Source organism: Geotrypetes seraphini, chromosome 5 (genome assembly GCF_902459505.1).
Source record: "Geotrypetes seraphini chromosome 5, aGeoSer1.1, whole genome shotgun sequence".
NCBI classification, from domain to species: domain Eukaryota; kingdom Metazoa; phylum Chordata; class Amphibia; order Gymnophiona; family Dermophiidae; genus Geotrypetes; species Geotrypetes seraphini.
This window is the reverse complement of record NC_047088.1, coordinates 175,215,290-175,228,040: the sequence shown is the minus strand read 5'-3', so window position 1 is coordinate 175,228,040 and position 12,751 is coordinate 175,215,290. Positions and strand designations below refer to the sequence as shown.

At 45.6% G+C, this 12,751-nt stretch overlaps 1 protein-coding gene across 2 annotated transcripts in view; it reads right to left on the bottom strand.

Moving 5' to 3' along the window:
- Positions 1 to 12,751, bottom strand: part of PGAP1 (post-GPI attachment to proteins inositol deacylase 1) — a 215,526-nt gene that overhangs the window by 74,020 nt on the left and 128,755 nt on the right. For both annotated transcript variants that reach the window (XM_033946396.1, XM_033946397.1), the window contains exons 17-18: positions 7,186 to 7,252; positions 2,380 to 2,488 (exon numbers count right to left, since the gene is read on the bottom strand). In XM_033946396.1, the coding sequence (XP_033802287.1) occupies positions 2,380 to 2,488; positions 7,186 to 7,252 (176 nt within the window). The remainder of the gene's footprint in view (positions 1 to 2,379; positions 2,489 to 7,185; positions 7,253 to 12,751) is intronic.

Genomic DNA, 12,751 nt, shown 5'->3' with positions numbered 1-12,751 from the left:
AAGTACCGCCCCGGACATCCTGTATTCGTGCATGAGATTTTTGTTTCTGACATGCATCACTTTGCACATATCCACATTGAACCTCATTTGCCATGTCGATGTGAAAGCAGTTAGCTTAGCAGGGTTTAAAAAAGGTTTGGATAATTTCCTAACACAAAAGTCCATAAATCATTACTGAAATGGCTTGAGGAAACCCACTGCTTATTCCTAGGTTAAACAGCATAAAATATGTTTTTTTTTCCTTTGGTATCTTGCCAGGTACTTGTGACCTGGGTTGGCCACTGTTGGAAACAGGACACTGGACTTGATCAGTGGCATAGTAAAGGGATTGGGGGCCCAACCACCCCGGGCACTGTCTTGGTGTGGACACCGGCACTTCTATTCCTCTCTGCCCCCCCTGCTGCGCAGACTCTTTCATTACCCTTCCACCCCTCTAACTTTCCCCTCTAGCTTTTCACCAGTGCGAACAACAGCTTTAATCTGCTGCTCGCGCTGGCCTCTGATGCTACTTCCAGGTCCCACAACTAGGAAGTGATATCACAGGAAGAGCCAATCCTAGTGCAGACAGCAAGTTGGAGGTGCTGCTCACAATGGGGAAGGTACAGGGGAAAGAAAGGGGCGCAGGCATGTGACTGGTAGGGGGTGGCTGGTAAGGGGGAAGAAGAGGGAAAGGGTGGTGCCTCCTACCCTCGCTATGCCAGTGGGCTTGATGGACCTTCACTCTGTCCCAGCATAGCAATACTTATGCTCTTACGTTAACTGCCCCTTATACAAGGGATTAGTAATAAAGCTGCCTAGACACTACTTCAGAATTCAGAATACAATGTCATGGTTTTTCCTGTTGCATAGAGCACTCTGGACCCCTGTTCGTTTACAAAAATTGGAATGCTCTAAGTCTAATAGATGTTGGCATTGTCATCTCGAGGCTGGAACTTTAAAATCATTTATTGTTTTATTGTCCATTTATTACAGCTTTCTGGCAATCGATTTGGGATCAAATAAATTGTATGCTAGAAAATCATGTAGCATTGTCATATGACAATTTTGTTTGGTATGTCTTTAAGAGCTAAAAGCCAATTATCTTCTAATAATAATAAACTTTTAATGATTTTAACAGGAGTTGCCATTCAACAAATAACATATAATTGGAAAGATTGTAAAAGATGAAATTACTGTTTTTGGTGGAACTTGGTGTGTCACGTGTATAAAATGGAAAGAGTGTTAGCAGTTCAAAAAGGATGTTTTAATAAATTTAAGGATGTGTGTGGGCCATTAATAAGTTATTATAATGAATAATCAGCATGTTTCCCTACTTACTATATATATTGTTGGAGGGTGGGGGGGGGTTGAATTTCACTATTAATTTATAGATCAAATGGTATAAGTCAGTGTTCTTCAACCACCGGTCCATGGACCAGTGCCGGTCCACAGAAATTTCCTGCCGGTCCACAGGGCCAGCACATGCATCAGGCCCAAAACAGAGTTCTTCAACCGTCGGTCCACGGTGCAATCGATGCGGTGATATCTTCGAGCCAGCTCCCTCTTCCTCACTAATTCAGTGCAGAAAGCCACGGGCAGTGGCTCCTAAGGGCGTCCTGCGCCTGAACCGGAAGCCTTCTCTCTGACGTTGCAACTTCAGAGGGAAGGCTTCCAGATGAGGCACGGGACGTGCAAGAAGCCAGCCTGAAGATAATACCGGGGGCAGCAAAAATGGCCAGGCAGGAGCAGGCCAGAAGGTAAGGCATAGTATGGAGGGAGGGAGACAACAAAGGTAGGGGGGAATGATTTTATTTTTTAATTTAGTGATTGAATTATGTCAATTTTGAGAATTTACATCTGCTGTCAGTGTGCTTTATATAGTTTAATTTTGTGGTTAACCATTATGTGTAGTTAAGATTATATTGTGTATCTGTGAAAAATGAATGGAAAAAATAGTGTTACAATTAGTACTATTATGGGGGCGGGGTCTGGGGTGGAGATTGGGTAGAGATGGACAGGGTCTGGCCCACGACTTAGCCCCGTGTTCTTCAACCGCCAGTCCACGGACCGATGCCGGTCCACAGAATAATTTTTTTTATTTCTGCCGGTCCATTGGTGTAAAAAGGTTGAAAAACACTGGTATAAGTTTATTATAGTATGTGGCTTGGGGGGTGGGTTGGGGTTAAATCTTCATTTTGAGGAAATTGTAGAGTTTCAAGTGAGGTTGTATATTAACTGATGATTTTTCTGTACACTTGTTGTAAAATCTAAAATGAATAAAGATTTATTAAAAAAAAAAAAAAGAATTCGGAATACACCTGTAATACAAAATCAACAGAAAATGGGGTCAAGCATTATGAATAAAATTAACAAGCTTTGCCTTATCATATTATTGCTTACCTCATACTGGCAATCTTGAGATGAATAAAGGATTAGTGTTATAACACTACTGTCATTAACTGGCTGGGCAACATGAAGTTTAGCAGGAATCCCAGTGGACAACGAATCACTGAAATCAATTTGTATATTATTTAAAACAAGGAAAAACACACTAAACAAGGATATTATTGACAGGTAAATTTCCTGGAAGTCTGATTTAAATCTACCTTTATTTTACCAAAATGTAATTCGTATTCAGATTTCTTTTTTGTCATCATCTTTTTTTCATAATATCTGTGACAGTTTTCCTCCCAATTTAAGAATAAATACTAAAACTGAACTTCTTAGCTCTATACCAGTTTTGTTTCAGCTGCCAACAAACATGCATGATTTGCACACTCAGGGCCATATTCTATATATATGAAGCCTAAAAAAATCGGTGCCGAAAGAAACAGCGCTTAAGTGTGATTTTATAACCCTCCTATGAAGTTAGGCGCAGTTTATAGAATCATGCTGAAACAGCCATATGTATGACTAACATTTAGGCTGATGAAAACCAGGCCTAAATGTTTCTGCTTAAGTTGTGCGTGGATTGGGCACAGTATGCTTAACTTTTAGGAATTCCCAAGATCCATCCATACTCTTTCCCAGGTCACACCCCATTTTAAGGTCCATACACTAGAATTTACATGCACCACTTTATAGAATAAGCTTAGAAAGTTTGTGCACATAATTCTAATTAGTGCCAAAATTGGTGTTGATTGGCTTGTTAAAACAATTAAGTTACATGTGGAAATCAGAAATGCATACAGATGTGTGTGTGCAAGTTTGGTCACACTATGAAGAATCAGGTCCTTGCTGCCAAAGTTAATTCAATTCCCTCTTTTCTGTATAAACAAACAAAGACAAGGCCTCCCCTTATTCACTTACTAGGATGATACAACTTCAAATCTGTGCTGTTCTGAATGCTGATTTTTCAACTACAGTTAACTGGCACCATGGGTAGATGCCATATAAATGTAGTTTCTGGTTGTTTGAAAGTTACTATGAAAAACAGGCCTAACTAATACTATACAGTACTCCCCGTGAATTCGCGGTTCAGCGTTCGCAGCCTCAGTCATTTGCGGGTTTTTTTCTTCTTCCTCCTGCTGCTTTCGAGAAGGGTTGGCTCAGGTGAAGGACCCGTGAGGAGAAGCAGCAGCTTGCATCTGTGTGGGAGGTGACTTGGAGGACACGGTTCCCAGCGTCTGGTGCTGGTGCTCGTGCTCATCTGCTCCCCCCCCCCCACCATCACGCCATGGAATTTGGCCCGCTTGCTGCTGCAGCAGCACCTACCGTATTTTCACGCAAATAACACGCACCCGTATAAAACGCGCACACGTGTATAGCGCACAGAAATCACGATGATAAGCACAAAAACTTTGGTATAACGCGCTCACGATTATACCGCGCATGCTGCCCGACTCTCCGTTCACCCCCCTGACTTCCGTGCACTGCCCCGCCTCTCCGTGCGCTGTCCCGACTCTCCGTTCACCCCCCTGACTTCCGTGCACTGCCCCGCCTCTCCGTGCGCTGTCCCGACTCTCCGTTCACCCCACCCTGACTTCCATGCACTGCCCTGACTTTCCGTGCGCTGTCCCGACTCTCCGTTCACCCCCCTGACTTCCGTGCACTGCCCCGCCTCTCCGTGCGCTGTCCCGACTCTCCGTTCACCCCCCTGACTTCCGTGCACTGCCCCGCCTCTCCGTGCGCTGTCCCGACTCTCCGTTCACCCCCCCCTGACTTCCATGCACTGCCCTGACTTTCCGTGCGCTGTCCCGACTCTCCGTTCACCCCCCCTGACTTCCGTGCACTGCCCTGACTTTCCGTGCGCTGTCCCGACTCTCCGTTCACCCCCCTGACTTCCGTGCACTGCCCCGCCTCTCCGTGCGCTGTCCCGACTCTCCGTTCACCCCCCCCCGACGTCCGATTCATCCCCCCCCCCGGCAGGACCATTCGCACCCCCACCCCGAAGGACCGCCGACTCCCCGACAATATCGGGCCAGGAGGGAGCCCAAACCCTCCTGGCCACGGCGACCCCCTACCCCCACCCCGCACTACATTACGGGCAGGAGGGATCCCAGGCCCTCCTGCCCTCGACGCAAACCCCCCTCCCCCCCAACGACCGCCCCCCCCAAGAACCTCCGACCGCTCCCCCAGCCGACCCGCGACCCCCCTTGGCGACCCCCACGACCCCCCCACCCCCCTTCCCCGTACCTTTGGTAGTTGGGCCAGAAGGGAGCCCAAACCCTCCTGGCCACGGCGACCCCCTAACCCCACCCCGCACTACATTACGGGCAGGAGGGATCCCAGGCCCTCCTGCCCTCGACGCAAACCCCCCTCCCCCCCAACGACCGCCCCCCCCAAGAACCTCCGACCGCTCCCCCAGCCGACCCGCGACCCCCCTGGCGACCCCCACGACCCCCCCACCCCCCTTCCCCGTACCTTTGGAAGTTGGCCGGACAGACGGGAGCCAAACCCGCCTGTCCGGCAGGCAGCCAACGAAGGAATGAGGCCGGATTGGCCCATCCGTCCTAAAGCTCCGCCTACTGGTGGGGCCTAAGGCGCGTGGGCCAATCAGAATAGGCCCTGGAGCCTTAGGTCCCACCTGGGGGCGCGGCCTGAGGCACATGGGCCCAACCCGACCATGTGCCTCAGGCCGCGCCCCCAGGTGGGACCTAAGGCTCCAGGGCCTATTCTGATTGGCCCACGCGCCTTAGGCCCCACCAGTAGGCGGAGCTTTAGGACGGATGGGCCAATCCGGCCTCATTCCTTCGTTGGCTGCCTGCCGGACAGGCGGGTTTGGCTCCCGTCTGTCCGGCCAACTTCCAAAGGTACGGGGAAGGGGGGTGGGGGGGTCGTGGGGGTCGGCCAGGGGGGTCGCGGGTCGGCTGGGGGGGCGGTCGGAGGTTCTTGGGGGGGGACGGTCGTTGGGGGGGAGGGGGGTTTGCGTCGAGGGCAGGAGGGCCTGGGATCCCTCCTGCCCGTAATGTAGTGCGGGGTGGGGTTAGGGGGTCGCCGTGGCCAGGAGGGTTTGGGCTCCCTTCTGGCCCGATATTGTCGGGAAGTCGGCGGTCCTTCGGGGTGGGGGTGCGAGTGGTCCTGCCGGGGGGGGGGGGATGTATCGGACGTCGGGGAGTCGGCCGGGCAAGAGGGCTTGGGCTCCCTCTTGCTCCGATCGTGGATGCGGGTGCGGGTGGGAGCGCGTGCGAGTGGTCGTTCGGGGTGGGGGTGCGAGTGGTCCTGCTGGGGGGGTGAATCGGGCGTCGGGCGGGGTGGGAACTATGTTTGAAAACTTTCGTATACCGCGCTCACGCATATAACGCGCGAGGGGTATGCGCGGTAGGTAAAAACGCGTATAACGCGCGCGTTATATGCGTGAAAATACGGTACTACTTCCAGCATGGCCACTGTGAGGGAGATTGGGGAGAGAGAGAGGAGATCGGTGGCAGTCGCAGCAGTAGAGCGTGCACGCATGATGGAGCCTTCCAGCCGATGGCGACCAATGGCAGCAGCCAAAAACAGAGCGGGAAGGGCATTTTTGTACCACATCCATTTTTCACAGTTTTTCACTATTCGCGGTCACTCTGAGAACCTAACCCCCGTGAATTTCGGGGGAGTAATGTACCCCATATTATGCCATACCATAAACTATTCCAGGCAAACTACTGAACATGTGGTAGGCAAAGTGTGGGCATACTCAGGTGTGGCATGCCAAGTTTACACTTAAATTTCCACCAGAAATTGATTTTACTTTCATTTTTATTTAAATTATTACAGTATTTCTTTGATTTTTTTTTTTTTTTTGCTGGTTGCTTGAAAGTTCTGGATGCTTGAGTTCCAGTTAACAGAGAATCTACTGTACTACACTAAAAGTGTTAGCTCTATTATAATATAGTAATATGATGATATGCACTACAATTTAATAATTTTAAAAAATCCATGCATAAAAATACATTCAAATAAAAGTATAGTAGTAAAAAGAAAGCAACTTTTAAAAAAATAACAACTTTTAACCATTTTAACTTCAATATTTACCGATCAAATTTTAACTCTCACCTCTAACCATAAGGTGCACGTTAAACCATGGATGCAGTAATACATGACCCAAACAAAATTATGTGCATAAAACCAATAGACTAGCCACGGGTGGACCCAGGTAGGTAGGGGCCTACTTAGTTTCTGTTCAGGCAAACCCAGTGGCAGCACATATTGTCAGTGTAGCTAGTGGGGATCCCCAAACCCCATTAGCTGAAGAGTTCTCTCTGGAGCTCCCTCCCCACCTAAGCTGTCTCAACCCCAGGGAAGCTGGCAGATCATTTCTACCCACCAATGCTAGCACTCCCCCTCCTGTGCATGCTCAGTTCAACCAACACACCTGCGTATGCTTAATTTACAGGGAGGGAAAGGTAGTGGGTGGAGATGAAAACTTGTGGCACAGCAACTTGTGTGTGTGTATTTTGTTGTTGCTGTGTTTCTGGCTTATCCATGGAAGAGTTCCTTTTCTTCTCAGAGATTTTTTTTGTCTCTTTTGATGAAATGTATGGGCCATGCCCACCCAGTTTATCCCCAGATATTGAGGTCTGGCTATACTACTACATAAACCTGTTTAAAACCTCTTCTCGTATTACATGTTTAAAAATACAAGAGAGGTTTCCACGAGCATCCACAAAAAAACAATTATATTTTCAAACATATTTCATAAAAGAATCACTCCTTTTGTGGGAGAATTTTCTTTTAATGTATACATATTGATTTTGTTAAGGAGAAGATTTTTAATCTGTTTACCTTGATACAACTGTGGAATCTTCATGTGACCATGGTACACGAAGCCTATATACACTAAGCTTCCTTTCTACAATAATGAAAATCAATACATATGGTGAAACAATGATATTATACAGTTTTTCTCCAGGTCTAAAAAAACATATTATTCTAATTGGGCACTGTTATTCATTATTTTTTTAAACCAAGCTAGGGATAAGGCAAGTGAATGGTCAGCAAAGCACCCTTTCTCCCACATAACATTCACGCCCATAGGTCATCCCTTCTTTAAATCACCCAAGAGTTTGATGATTAAATTCCACAATTATGACACCACTACCATCTCTCTTAGAACCATCTAGAAAACCATCAGTAGACCTTTACAAGAAAAATACTAATTAATATAGGTATGAAGGCTTTTTGAAAATTGCCCAGCCTATAAACATCTAAAATATGCAACCGCCAAAAGAAAGATTTTTATATTTTCTTTTAATAAATTTGCCCAAAGCCCACAGATAAAAGCACCTATCTGCTTTGCAACAAAATGTACAGTTCTGAAACTTTACAACATACTTTTAAATTTTGATTAGCATGGATATAATAATACAAATATGCTCCAGAAATCACACCACAGTTTGATGACTGTGATTTCTGGGAGCACAGTAAAAAATAAAAAAGATTGATCTGACAGCGCTGGAAGAGTGGGCCAAAAAGTGGCAAATGAGCTTCAACATAGGGAAATGCAAGGTCATGCACGTAGGGAAAAAGAATCCGATGTACACTTACACAATGGGGGGATCACCGCTAGGGGTGAGTGACATTGAAAGAGACCTGGGAGTGATGGTAGACACATCATTGAAGGCATCGGTGCAGTGCGCCACAGCCTCAAGGAAGGCAAACAAAATGTTGGGCATCATTAAGAAGGGTATCACGACCAGGACGAAGGAAGTCATCCTGCCACTGTATCGTGCAATGGTGCACCCGCACCTGGAGTACTGTGTCCAGTACTGGTCGCCGTACCTCAAGAAGGACATGGCGGTACTTGAGAGAGTCCAGAGAAGAGCAACTAAGCTAATAAAGGGTATGGAGGACCTCTCATATACTGACAGACTGGAAAAGCGGAGACTTAGAGGAGATTTGATAGAAACCTTCAAGATCATGAATGGCATAGAAAGAGTAGATAGGGACAGATTTTTCAAATTATGGGGAACCACAAGTACAAGGGAGCACTCAGAGAAATTGAAAGGGGGAAGGTTTAGAACAAACGCCAGGAAGTTCTTTTTCATCCAGAGGGTGGTGGATACATGGAACGCGCTACCGGAGGATGTGATAAGCAGGAGCACGCTACAGGGCTTCAAAGAAGGTTTGACTAGGTACCTGGAAGACCAAGAGATTGAGGGGTACAGAGAGGAGTAGAGGTAGGTTATAGGGATAGGATTAGAGGCAGTACAAAATTAGTCAGGGACACTGTTCAGGCAATTAGGCCTGATGGGCCGCCGCGGGAGCAGACCGCTGGGCAAGATGGACCTCTGCTCTGCCTCGGCGGAGGCAACTTCTTATGTTCTTATGTTCAAGAGTTCCAGATAACATTGGCTGATGGTGATCTCTGAAATAGATGGATGAAATGATCTAAAATGTTTCCCTCTGTTAATCACCACATAAATGTAGAGACCCCCTAAGGTTCTGTTCCACATAGATACCAGAGTCCTTTACTAAATCCACTAAAGTAGCACACTATGGTCTGATTATACCACCTGTTGTTTCCAGAAATTTGGAGGACTCTCATTACCAAGTGAGATAATAATGGATGGGGACCTCTCCTGGAGAGAAACTGAATGGTATAAATATCCATTCCAAAGGCAGTCCTTTGTCTTTAGTCAGATGTAAGAGTAGTCATTAGTTAGCTAAGCCACTGAATCAGCATACATGTAGCAATGAATAGAGAATGACACGGTAGCTGTTACCCGCAGCTAGCCACAAGTAACCCACCAAAACAGTAGGGGGGGGGAAGTGCTCACTGCGGGCACGGGGACAAGGCCATCCACCACCCCGTGGAGCGGTGAATGGCCTTGTCCCCACAGTTAAGGAAGGGAACATACGTGGTCACTGATCACGCGCGGCCACCTCCCTCCTTCCTATCTACCAGCCAAATCTATCTCCCTCCCTCCCCCTTACCTTCGCGGCGTGTTAGTAAAGTAACTTGCTTAAGCCAGCCGAGCCTCCCTGCAGTCGTGTGCATCTGTGGGCGGAAGTTTCTCCTCTGATGCAACCGGAAGTTGCGTCAGAGAAGAAGTTTCCACCCACAGACGCATGCGACTGCAGGCAGGCTCAGCTGGCTTCAACAAGTTACTTTACTAATGCGCCATGAAGGTAAGGGGAGGGAGGGAGCTTCTCGGTCTGCGCGAGGGGTGCTGAAGAGTGGTGAGGTGGCGAGAGTTAAGGCTGGTGGTGGGGAGAAGCCACTGAAGGGAAATGGGGATGAAAGAGTGGGGAGAAGACACTGGAAGAGAAGAAGACAGAGATGCCAGACTATGGGGGGAGCGAAGGGAAGAAGATGGATGCCAGACCAATTGGGAGGGGGGTAAATGGAGAGGCACAGTAACAGAACAAATGGAAGATGAAAGAGAAGACAGACAATGGATGGAAGGAATCGAATGAGAAGATGAGGAAAGCAGAAACCAGACAACAAAGGTAGAAAAAAAAAAGTCTATTTATTTATTTTCTTTGCTTTAGGATAAAGTAGTATATTAGTTGTGTTGATAAAAATTTATAAACAAAGCCCTGCTAGCTGAACATCTCTTTCCCTAGTTCAGCAGCCAGAACTTTGATTTATAAGGAAGGAATAAGCTAAATATTGCAGTACTGAGACTTGTATGGATGCTGCGGGGATAGTGGTCATGGGGACGGGGCGGGGACAGTGGTCACAGGGATGGGGCGGTGACAGAGACAGTGGTCACGGGGATGGGGACAATTTTTCCCCGTGTCATTCTCTAGCAATGAAGACTGCTCGTGCCATGATACCTTATACTGCCATAACACTTAGGTATACTAAGAAAAGAGATGAAAATATTTGCACTGATCCCGGAAGAGAAGAAAAGGAATCAGTGAATAATCCCAGGAGCTGAGACAAAAAGGGCCAGAGTTCAACAGAATTAGAGTGTCTGCAGCTACATCAGAGACCAGGATCCATATAATCAAGGACAAACTGGAGTTGGATCTGGGGAAGACCAGGGTTTAAGGGAGGCGCACTTGTAGCTTATACCTGTGAATATTTTCCAATGAAGAGAAGATAAAGTGGAAGAGGTAGAGAATACTGGAATCCTCAAAGCAGGGAGAGAGTACCAGAGCCAGGAAAAGAAGAGCTTTTCCATACCACCAAGTAGAAGAAGTGCAACAGGACAGAATTTTTTTTTAATGAATACAATGCATACTGCCTGGAAGGACAGGGTTGAAGTAAGAAGCAGGACTGTTGCTTAGGATGCAGGGCACAAGCCAAATGAATCATGAGGCAATGCCCTGTGTGCTCATGAGTAGCAATACACAAGTCACTACACTTCTCCCTCCATATTCGCTGTGATAGGGGATTAACAAAACCGCAAATACAGAAAAACCGTGAATAACTTTTTCATATGTTATTCGCTGTTTTCTATTAAAAACTATTGTGAATATGGTGAAACCGCGAATAACATGGTGGAAGACCTGGCCTGTTCCTGAAGGAGAGGCAAAACACGGTGAAGAAAGTGCTGGGAATCAGCGATTTCTCTATGCAAGCTGATGTCATCTGGAGGGAGGAGCTAGCAAGCTAAAAACCCTGAATAATCAAAACCGTAATTACTGAAACCGCGAATACGGAGGGAGAAGTGTATAAGTTTCTACACTTTTAGCAATCACCTAATCTGACTAATGGAATAGCTGACCTTGGACTACACAGAAGTATGTACTTTCATGCAATTTGGTTGTAAGAGCATGAGATCGGTTGAATTCCATCATCTTATCAATAATGGGCCCAGTAAAAGCAAACATGCCACAGAACTTTGTAGTCTATGCAATGAATAACAAATGGGACTGAGAATAAGAGCGGCATAAAATAAGGTGGGAAAGGCAGACTTAATGATGAAATGGCTTGAGATGCTAAGCAGACTACTTAATTCAGAAGTGGAGGCTTGAAGGATTGAGAAACAGATTTATCTTTGGGGAAAAAGTTAAGTGAAAGAAGACTCTCTTTTGCTATCTACATGTTCAGTCTACAAAGATTAAAGATTCTAGGTCTTACAAAGTATTCAAAATTGATATAATGGTAAAAAGTTAGTACAAGAAAAGAAATTGTGGAGAAAAGAAATGTTTATGGAGAACAGAGCCTATCTTAAATTTGAGAAGGGAGTTGAGAAAATATGAGCATATTTGGAGGAAGACTAAGGATGTTGACGATTGTGATAATAATTTTATTTTTTTTGGTTAAATGAATACCAAGCATTTTGTAAAATGGAGAGAGAGCTTGTTTTACTTTATCACTATAGAACCTAACAATAGACCGAAAGAGTTATTTGAGACTGTAAATTTGTTGATTAAGGGTCCAACTGTTCAAATAAGAAAATCAGAACCAAGTGCATAGGATTTTTATTTTTTTTATAAATCTTTATTCATTTTTAATCTTTCAACAAGTGTACAAATTAATATCATACATATTCTTGAAAACATCACTTGTAAATCTATTAAGAAAAACAACAATTGTATATATATAAACCCATAACCCACCCCCCTTCCCATTATTATTAATAGTAAACACAATAAATAAGCACCCTTCCCCCTCTCTATTATTCATGGTGTATATTTCAATCAAATTACTGGTGCATAGGATTTTTAGTTAATAAGGCTAATGGTTTAGATCAGGGCTGCCGAAGTCCAGTCCTCGAGATCTACAGGCAGGCCAGGTTTTCTGGATATCTGCAATGAATATGCATGAGAGAGATTTGCATACCAAGAAGGCAGTGCAGGCAAATCTCTCTCATGCATATTCATTGCAGATATCCAGAAAACCTGGCCTGCCAGTAATCTCGAGGACCAGACTTAGGCAGCCCTGGTTTAGATGGATTGTTTAAAACTATGGAGCCCCCTGCAACTGATGAATTTCAGGCAGCATCTGTGCCTTGATCCACTTTTGATGATATAACAGAAGATCAGGTTTGGAAGTTGTTGAAGTCATGTGACCTACTAGATCTATGGTCCATCCTAGTCTACAATTAAACAACTGGGTAGACAAGTGATACCCTCTTTGATTGCTATTGATAAATCTTTGAAGACTAGTGCAATGCCAGAATTGTTAAAAATTGCAACAGTTAAACCTGTATTGAAGAGGGAGAATTTGGAATGAAATTATATTGGAGAGCTATAGACCGATTGCGATACCGCCCTTTATAGGGAAGATCATTGAGAAGATGCAGGATTTTGTTGAGAGAGAAAATTTATTAGACTATCGTCAATATGGATTTGAAACATTACCGGTCTCTATTGTTGATGAGTTGAGGATTGGAATGGATAAAAATGTAACTTTTTGTGTCTTGTCATTAGACATATCCTCAGCATCCTCAGC